Here is a 10273-nt window from a genome sequence, read left to right on the forward strand (position 1 = left end):
TATCAAAGCACACAGTATACTATATACAGGGTGGGGAATTCACAAGGAAGAATTCCTTCCCAATATCCAATCTAAACCTACTCCCTGTCAGTGTGGAGCCATTCCCCCTTGTCCTGTCACTGCAGGCCCATGTGTCACTCCCATGTTTCTTGGAAGCTCTTGACCTGTGTTACCTGACTCTAATTAATAGATTATCTGAACGGAATTCATTTTGTTTTGTCAGAAGTCCTGGAGGGTGCAAGTTCCCACACAGGTATTCCTGCTGCTCAGAGAGGTGAGTTCCCTTAATTTAGTGTCTGCCAGAACAGAATGAGCATTCTTGGGATATTGGTATACTCTTTTTGGATGTGTCTGAATCCAGGAAGTGTTTACTACTTAACTGAGAATGCATGCTCTGGTGTGGCTTAATGAGATCCTAATATTTGATGTGATTTTTCATTATAAAAGTTAGACTTGTTAATAACAACAGCCTCTCTGTCAGGTACACTGATATAACTTTATCTGACAGCAGATGAGTCCCTGGGAAGAGAGCTGTTTTGCCTGTGTTAATTTGAAGTTAGCATGTGTTCCTCCCGTTTCTTCAGGGTGATGAAGAAACGGTGTTTGCAACCCCCTCCTTTTTTTTTAAAGATATGCAAACACCCCTGCAACTAATACCAAAAGTCATACAGAAACAACTCTTACTTCTTATTGTAATGATAGTGGGAGGGGTGGTGGAGGGAGGGTGTTGGGGCAAAGAAGACTGTTCTGTAAGGAGGGTTAATTTGTGTTTAAAACAGAGGTGTTGTTTCAGTTTGTGACTCTTATCCTCATCACCAAAGCTTTTCTTTTCAGTTTGTAGGTTAGTTATTGATAAAGACAGTTGGGAAGTTTAAATCCTGATCAGCAGCTCTTTGTAAGGAAAAAAAAAACCAATGAAAATTAAAAAAGGCTTAAATAAAGTTTAAAAAGCCATAATTTACAACCTAAATTGAGATTTAAAAAAACCTAATCTAGCATAAGTCCTTAATGACTGTATTTGCATGTTTTTTCAGTGCTGAAGTCCCACTCAGGCAGTTGGTTCAGAGCTGGGACATCACCAGAAATCGGTACTTTGGTTTGGACCAGTCCAAGCCTACCCTGTAACTTTTCCTTTTAAACAGACCTGCAAACGGATGGTTGTTCTCTCTCAGACACCAATCACTGCTTCCTCAAAAAGGAGCATTGAGATGAGCAAGAGACATCATCCATATATTTTTTTTCTGTTTTTTTTTTCTTTTTCTTTTGTTTTTCTGTCTGTGTTTCCAGCAACGTCAGTTGATTACAGTTCCTTTGCAGACAGATGCAACAGCTGGATAGAGCTGATTAAACTGAAAGCTCAGACCATAAGGCGCGGATCAATTAAGACAAGTAGGCGGCTGTTTCTACCACGTTCTGATAATCTGAGACATTTCTCTGATTTCCCAGTGGTCACTTAGGGAGTGCCCTGCCCAGCAGAAGCATTGCAGACCACATCTAGAATGAGTTCCCGAGTGTGAAAACCGCTGACATTGTTCTGTAACCTCACGTAGGGTGTTGATGAACCTGTAGAATAAAGAGCCAAATGAAGTCTTGCTGTTAATTAGTTCTCCATTCATGTGTACGCCTACTAATTGTATAACATCCACTGCATGGATGTAGGTGTATGTATGATCTTGGAAAATTGGGGGTGAGAAACAGGAAGCAATCACCAAGGGGACAATCAAGGCAGTGGTCACTAAATTAGCAAGTGGTGAGTTGGTTTTCAGTAGTTCTTTGGCCACAGGTCTGACTATCTTGCTTAAATGAGCAGAGATTAATACCTGTTTTAATGGAAAATGCTGCACTGGGGAAACACAACAACTTTCACACTTCCTATAATTTGTTCTTCCAGCAGAATACATGTTTCAAAGTGTTGGCACTTTTTTCTTTACCTTCACATTATAACCGATGGTTGTATGTGCAGCTGCTCGCCTCAATGTTTTCCTTTTGCAGGAATGCCACTCTTTCAAATAAATGCCATTTCAGCTTCTTGTCTCCTTCTGCATGCTTGCATGATTTCCTTTCTCACGTTTGTGGCTGAGCATCACAGGCAGCTGAATGTTGTCACCAAGCTATTTGGAAAACCATAAAGAAGAGGGTTTGTGTTTTGAGGAACAGTGATGGATCTTGAGAGTTATTTTCTCCTGGTTTTTTCCCATTTTTCAGCGACTTCCCTTGAAAAAGCAAGTCCACTGGCTGAGGGGTACTTACGGCACCGTTCTGTCCCATCATGCACCAATTCCACTGTCTCAGTTGTTAAGATGACTCCTCTTTCCTTTCTCCCTGGGGCGAAAATAACCAAATACCTTGGGATAATCAACATGTTCTTTATACGAGAAACCACTTCTTTGCGTGAGGTGAGCTGCGTGGCAGGGATTCATTTTATGGCAGGGAAGAAGTTCTTGGTAATTGTAAGAATCAGAGGTTTGAGTTGAGGTGTGGCACAGCCAGGGAGTGGCTTTTTTTCAAAAAAACCAGAATTTGTGTCGTTTCTGGGAAGGTGCTGAGTGCAGAGCAAGTTCCACTGCACTGCTCTTGTCATGGAACACACAAAGCTGTTTTGTGTTTGGCACTGTTAGGAAGGGGTTAATTAACAATTGCCATTGCTATTGAATTGGATAGAACACACTAAACCAGTGAATTCTTCACCAGAACCATATGGAAAAAATGTGTCTTTGACCAACAGTGGTAGAAGTTGGGATGATTTGAACCCAAATTAAATGCTAAAGAAAAAAATAAGTCATCTGTTCTTGTCTTGTCTAGCAAGCTCAGTAATGAACTTTCAAAGTGTATTTGGATTTTAAAATTCTTTGGTTAATATAACATTGCCCATATCATAGATCATGTCATGCTAATTTCTAACATTACATTCTGTGCATTCTCTGTAACCAAACTTTGGGTGATGAGCATCAAAAATTACACTGTGAGTCCATGACCACACCACCAGCTTAGAGGTGATGTTCAAACCCTGATCTCCATCTGCATGGGGAAAAAATCCTCTGAGCATGTGAAATGCAAGCCATCCTTATTAAAATTTTCCTGTCCTTTTGGGAAGTAGCTGTATCTTTGCTTTTGGCCACAGAAATACAGTGTACCTCTTGCCTGGTTTGTCAGTGCTGAAGAGTTTGCTGTTTTTTCCTAATTATACACTGCTAAAATTACAGAGCAGATGTTAATAAAAATGATCAGGTGCCCTGAAAACGGTCTGTGAGGTCTCTAGGGAAACTTGGATCAGACAAACATTCTGTTTGGATCTTGCACGTTACTTTTAACTTTCCTTTTTAACTTGAGAAATCCGTGTGTGAAAAGGACAGTGTTTTCAAAAGGATGTCAGAGCAGGGAAATGGTTACAGGGCATTCCTTCACTAAGTGCAGATTCCATAGGTACAAATTCAATAGCTGATAAGCTTTGGTATCTGTGATAGCAAACCCCAGCAAGGATACACACTCAAGTGATTGGTTCAGCTCCTTCATGGAGCTGGAATGTTGCAGTCCCTGGGATGCTGTTACTGTTCTCTTTCCAGCACCTGGGGGAGCTAATTTCAATTATTTCAGCTACATAGGCTGAGTCACAAACTACTCTTACTATAGGATTGCCTTGAGTTTTAATGGAGTAGAACAAGGCAGTCATTATATCCAGCTCCAGCAATGTGGTTCAGGTCTTACAAGAAAGCAGTGACCAGCATTTTTGTTTGTATTGCTTTGTGTTTTACTTGTGGTAGTGCTGAAGTAGATACCAGAATAAAAAACTAGTGATAATTTCAAGTCAGATTAATCCATTGTTCTTAGGCTTTGCTGTTTACAGCAAAATTGGTTTGTTACCTGTTGTCATTGTTGTCAGTGTTGTATTAGGTTTATAATACATCTTTTTTTATACATATATATATTTTTATATTTTATTATAATACATATTTTTCCCCATCAGTTGCTGTACCTTTAAAAGACTTGGACAAAATCAAAATTCCATGAGAATTATGAACTTCCATTGCATTTTGATTTTCTTGCTGCAGTCTTGTCCGACTTCATTCCAGCTTTATGCTGGGTTTGATAAAATTATACTTGTCCTTTGTCTTTGTAAATTTTCATCCAAGATATGTTTTTTTATGCCTTTATCAGTCTGTTGAGGGGACATTACACTTTTAGAAACGAGCACAGCCTTTAGAAATTCAGCTGAGTTCAATATATTCCTCTGCCTGCATCTTCCATTTTTTCCAGTGGCACACACACACAGAGTCATGTGGGAAGCCTAGTGGTCTTGTCTTTCACTTGAATTTTAAAATTTTATATGTATTTTGAACCAGCAGTGAGCTCTGTTTTGATCAGTTTATTTTCTCAGCATTTTCTGTGGATTTTTATTTCTTTGGTTGGTTGCCTGGTTTGTGTGCAATAGATTTTTCCCCACAATGGAGTTGCTCACATTCATTTTCTAGGAAAATCCATACTTGGTTGTTTTTCTTCTCCTTTGACATCAGTTTAAATTCTTCAGTTTCGCACCAAAGAAGTAAAAATGCCCCTCAGGCACCATCAAGTCAAAAAAATTAATGAAATGAGATGGCTAGAAATTCCTTTGTGCTTCAAGGGGAAAATAAAAAAAAAAAGAATAGCTTGGATAGCTCAAGTCTCTGCTCTATCCTTGGCTTACTTTTTATTTTGAGGGATTTCTTTAGTGAATGTTGAGAACTAAGGACAGTCACTAACACAGATGAAGTTGCAGTGACCAAAGGTGATGGTCACTCCTTACTGGGAGTTTCCAGGAATTCCACACAACCATAGAATGGTCTGGATTGGAAGGGACCCTAAAGTCCCTCCTGTCCCACCTCCCTGCCATGGGCAGGGACACCTTCCACCATCCCAGGGTGCTCCAAGCCCATCCAGCCTGGCCTGGGACACCTCCAGAGATCCAGGGGCAGCCACAGCTTCTCTGGGCACCCTGTGCCAGGGCCTGCCCACCCTCACAGGGAAGGATTTATCCCAATATCCAATCTATACCTGTCAGTTTGAATCCATTCCATCTTGTCCTGTCACTCCAGGCCCCTGTAAATGGTCTCTGTCCCTCTGATTTGTAACTGTGACCCATTAAACAGTGAATGGCTTTTAAATTCTGCACACCATTTAGGATTCACTAAATGATTCAGCTGATAAATATGTAAGATCAGCATCTTGTAGCTAGGCCTAATATAATACGTAATGTATATTTTTTCCATTCTAGGAGGGTGGTGTCAGTGGTTTCCTGCATGCTTTTATTGCTGAAGTGTTTGCCATGGTGAGAGCTCACGTTGCAGCTCTGGGAGGGAATGCAGTTGTGTCATACATAATGAAGCAGTGTGTCTTCATGGAGAACCCAAACAAAAATCAGGTACAGTAGGATGTGAAATAGCAAGTGCTGTTGTGGTTAGCATGATACAAATACTCATTCTATGTCTTTAAAACCAGCAGTGCTGTAGAGCCATATCTGCACAACATTTCTTGACATCTTGGGATAATGTTTGAAGAATCCAGGAGTGTTCTTGTATTAACACAAAATTATAAGGATACTTCACAAATACCCAGATGGATAAAAGAACCAAGCTTGCTAGAAGGAAGTAAATTGCAGGAAACAGTTGCACAGTAGTGCAGAACTTACTTGATATTTCTGATGTTGCAGTGTAGGATTTCCATCCTAACTCCGTGTACAAATACCTGGAGTTACTGATGTAAAATGTTCCATTTTGTACATAAAGGGACAAACTTTAATTTGTAAAGACAATAAGAGAATATTCAGTAACTTAAATAATGTTCAAAACAGTAATAAAAGCAAGTACAGATATCCAGATATTTCATCTGTGGTGGTTTTTGAGAATCCATGTGCATGTTTGGTAGCACACAAGTGAGGGGATAGAAAAGAAAATGTGGCACAGGTTCCCTCACCAATAAATTCCAATAATTTGTCCATCTCCTGCTCTCTGTTGATTTTTCTGTGTAGCTGTATTTAGCAGATACAAGTAAACATCAAATGTCCTATTGTTTAATATTTGGTAACTGGGTATTGTTTTTTCCAGGCTCAGTGTTTGATAAATGTCAGCGGTGATGCCGTCATCTTTGTCCGTGAATCTGAGCTGGAAATGCTGCCAGTGCAGCCCTCTGCAGCTGCTCCTCAGCCCACGAGTGCTGCAGGAGATGTCACAACATGAAGGCAGAACAAATGAAGGAGTCTCTGCCAAATACAAAGATTATTTAAAATGTGGGAATGTTTAGGTTTGCATCTTCAAAGTCACAATCTCTCCATGACCTTCACAGCCAAAATCCAAGACAATCACTCTTTTTTTGTTGTCGTATAACTGTCCTAGGTCAGAGCAGTGAACTGGCAGGTGTGCTCTGGCCTCTGTGAAACCAAGCCAGGTGAAACACTGACAGGAGAACATGGATTAGAACAGCAGGCACCACGTGGGACTGTGGAAGGAAGGAAAAACTGCATTTTTGAGCTGTTCAGTGGGACCATCATGAGCTGTCATTGAGAATTTCTGAGTGTGAGTGGGGTCTGAGCTGATCCTCAGCTCGGGTCACAGTGGGAGGGAGGTGCCTGAGAAGTCTGTGTTGGAAACCTTTGAGGGAGAAGGGAGAGATTTGTGTGCAGGCCAAGAAAACACGGGCTGGACTCTGAATTTCCTTTACATCATAGAGTGTGAAGAGGAAAAAGCAGTACCAAAAAGATACAGTTTGAATTTCTGCACATTAAAAGTTGTTTGTTTGTTTTGTTGTTTTTATGTTTGGGGGTGGGAGGTGTTGTTTGTTTTTTTAAATTGGTTTTTAAAAGCTGCCAGACCACAATGCTGTGATCCTGGGCATCCCTGTGGTGGGACAAAAACCAACTCAGAACACAACAAAAAGTCCCAGGGTGTGTCTGGTGCTATTACAAGATGTTCACTTCAGTATTGACAAAGCAAATCTTTTTGTTATGTAAGACTTTGTGAAAGAATTGTCCTGAGGTTCGTTTTCTTAAGGCAGGATCTGTTTCAAGGATGACATAAACAGTCCCCCAAAAATCACTTGTGCAGAGGTTATTCTGCAGCCTCCTTCCTGTTTAAATGCCTGGCTGATTGGAGATTGATGTGTGTGTGTGGTTCCTGCAGGTTGCTTTTGTGTTTTTTGTTCTTTTCCAGTGCTGTAGCTGGGAAATAAGGGTACTGCTAAGACAGGAAATTTGTCATTTCCAGTAAAAGTGTGAAAGGCAGTGATAGTCTATTGTAAAAAAAAAAAAAAAAGAAAGAAAGAAAAAAAAAGTCCAAAAAACCTTGATTTGAAGATGCATTCTTGCTTCATTCTGACAATATTGTACATGGAACTTGAACAAAGATGTAAACTTGAATGTAAATATTCTGTTTAGTGTTGAAATTAAGCAATGGCATGATTATTTGTTAAAACTAATTATTTCATTGTAAATGAGCATGAAAATCATCCTTGCACAATAAATCTCTTTCTAAAATTCACTGTCTTAATGTATGTGCATTAGGTAAATGTGTAAGCTGGATGTACTAAGATGTCCCACCCCCATTCTCCTCGGAGGAATATTTTTTTGTATAGCTTGTTACAACCTCATCATGGTTTGCAGAGAAACAAGGACAAGACCTGCTGCTCCTGAAAACCAGGCTACAGAATTGAAGACATTGGAAATCAAACTCTGGTCTGACACAGAGGTAACATAGAAGCCACAGCAAGTTGCTGATATCACAGTAATTATATTATTTTTGAAATATTTAAACTTGTGTTTGGGTTACTTCCTATCCTATGAGAAAATGAATTTAAGTGAATTGTTAGGACACTGCTGCACAGTGCTCAAGTGCTCCTAAGTTAACATTCAGGGGAAAGAAAATCCTAATAGACACACTGAAAATCAACTTAAACTCTAAAAGCTCTCCATCTTTTTTCCACATTATGACAAATGTTTCAGTTCCCTGTTAAATTAGGTAATACACTTGGTAGAAGTTGGTCTAAAAGATCCTTTCTTTATTGGAAGGGATGATGGGTAGTTAGCTCAGAAATGTCTTGCTGAATTTCTCTAGGTTTAATATGATCTTCCTGTGGTTTTATAACAATATTTCAGAGCTACTGAATCATTCGAGTTGTGAGTTATCATTTGAGTTATTTAACCCCTCTGGAAATCTGACACCTGAGGGCATTTCTTGTTGAATAATCACAAAATGAATCATTGGCATTAGGCATGAGGATATTTTGAACTCATCACCCAAAAATTTGGAGACAGTGTTTGGACATACAGTGACTGAAAACCCAAGGGAATCTGCTCCTGTGATCTGTGTCATGCAGGAAAAACCCAGTTTTTGAATTAATTTAAATGGCACTCAAAATAGAACAGCAAAGGCTGTAGCTAAATCGTAGTGCTGAAATTTTGCCTGTCGCCCTTACCCATGCTCCAAACTTAGCAATCCTAAAGCCTGTGACCCCAAGGACAGAACATCCTTTGTTACACCAGTTCTGAGCTGATGAAAAGCATCACTTGCTGATGAAAAAAATCACTTGCAGATTTACCCAGCTGTCCTTCCACATCCATTTCCTCTTCAGCCTCCACTAACAAACTTATCCGTGTAAAACTACAAACAGATGCCAACAAAGCTCCCAGATTTCCATCTGAGGAGTTATCTGCTTATTCAACACTTACAGTTTGGATAATCTGTGGAAGGAAAGGAAATGCAAGATGTTTGCAAGATGCTGGATGTTTGCAATGATTGTAACTGCAGAACATAGCACATTATTTGTTCCAGTAATAGGTCTCGGCAGCAACAGAGGGTTTGCCTGTCCTCCAGGTCTCAGCTGGGGGAAGTATTTTGACAGCTCAATCCACAGTGTGCAACTACATGTGGGCAGAGTTGTGTTTTCTTTTTGCTGCTGAAGAGAGACTTTCAAATTTGCCACAAATCCTGGGCATGTGAGCACATTTTCCTAGGAAAATACCTCCTTACACTCTCCCTCGCTTCCAAGGGAGGGAAGTTGATATCCACGTTGGTGCTTGGTGGTATCACCCTCTGGAAGTGCTTCCTCTGCTCCTGGTGGGACACCACAATGTCAATTATGGTTTGCTGTCACAAAGCTGTGACAGCTGGGACTGAAAGATCAAATTCAACTCTGAGCCTGGAGCCAGAGTGCCTCCCTCACACCCTTCAGACTCAGGTCCCTTTGGATGTAACCCTGAGCTTGCCTTGGGCCTTTCCAGGGGCACATTCCACCCATTTCTGGCTCCATAATAAATCATGAGCCCTGGAATGGCGAGAGCACCTTGCTGCCCATCACGTTGCAATAAAACCTCCCTGACAGACTTTTCCCCTCTTGTCCGGGAAGAGAAAGTAGGTGATGGTGCAGGCTGACATCCCACACAGGCAGCACCCAGCCATCACTGCAGGATGTGGGACACCTCCTGTTTACACTCACAACCTACAAACAGAAGCCAAATCTAAACCCAGTTCAAAACCAGAAGGAGTTGAAGGCAAGCACCTGGAGAATCTTGGGTCAGCTTAGAGAAATCCACCCTCCCTCTTACAAATCGTGGGGGCTCTGTTCACTTGGAGTGACAGAATCCTCCTCTTTTACACCCTGGAGAATCCAGGGTCAGCTTAGAGAAATCCACCCTCCCTCTTGCAAATTGTGGGGGCTCTGTTCACTTGGAGTGACAGAATCCTTCTCTTTTACACCCTGGAGAATCCAGGGTCAGCTTAGAGAAATCCACCCTCCCTCTTGCAAATTGTGGGGGCTCTGTTCACTTGGAGTGACAGAATCCTTCTCTTTTACACTCTGCCGAGTGCAGGCAGCTTCAGTTTGAAGATTCACAGATAACATTTTCATTTCCATGTCCCTCTCTGAAGACAACTCTAGAAAGAGAGATCCGTGTCTTTCTTTTTCACTCAATTTGTGATTACAGTGACTCAAAAAACAGCTTTTACTACAATTTACAGCTTCCTCATGTCCTGACATGAAGGAGCTTGGTGGTTTCGTGTAATTTGGTTAAATGGCCTACATTGCAAAGCTAATTCAAAGCACTGCATAGCACTTCACTCTGCATGTTTTCCCAACATCTTTCCAGGAATATCATGTCTGTTTGAATCTTCAAGTCTGCAAAAGTCATCATACAATGCAAGTAAGGACTTTATTTTAATAATAAATTTTTGAATGGCACTTGAGAATGTGTTATCTCAGTTCAGACTGTATATTTTACACAACAACCTGTATTTTGACCCTTCCAGTTCAG

General features: G+C 40.7%; 1 protein-coding gene across 14 annotated transcripts in view; it reads left to right on the plus strand.

Moving 5' to 3' along the window:
- C2CD5 (C2 calcium dependent domain containing 5) overlaps positions 1 to 7501 on the plus strand; it is a 56549-nt gene extending 49048 nt beyond the window's left edge. For 6 of the 14 annotated variants that reach the window (XM_063395256.1, XM_063395260.1, XM_063395262.1 and 3 more), the window contains 6 exons: positions 224 to 274; positions 1035 to 1088; positions 1318 to 1389; positions 2206 to 2396; positions 5249 to 5395; positions 6078 to 7501. In XM_063395256.1, coding sequence (XP_063251326.1) covers positions 224 to 274; positions 1035 to 1088; positions 1318 to 1389; positions 2206 to 2396; positions 5249 to 5395; positions 6078 to 6209 — 647 coding nt within the window. In that variant the 3' untranslated portion in view covers positions 6210 to 7501. Of the gene's footprint in view, positions 1 to 223; positions 275 to 1034; positions 1089 to 1287; positions 1751 to 2205; positions 2397 to 5248; positions 5396 to 6077 lie in introns of those variants that run through there. The other 8 variants (XM_063395257.1, XM_063395263.1, XM_063395259.1 and 5 more) reach the window with 5 other exon arrangements.
- The last annotated feature ends 2772 nt before the right edge of the window (positions 7502 to 10273 follow it).

Source organism: Prinia subflava, chromosome 4 (genome assembly GCF_021018805.1).
Source record: "Prinia subflava isolate CZ2003 ecotype Zambia chromosome 4, Cam_Psub_1.2, whole genome shotgun sequence".
Classification (NCBI taxonomy): domain Eukaryota; kingdom Metazoa; phylum Chordata; class Aves; order Passeriformes; family Cisticolidae; genus Prinia; species Prinia subflava.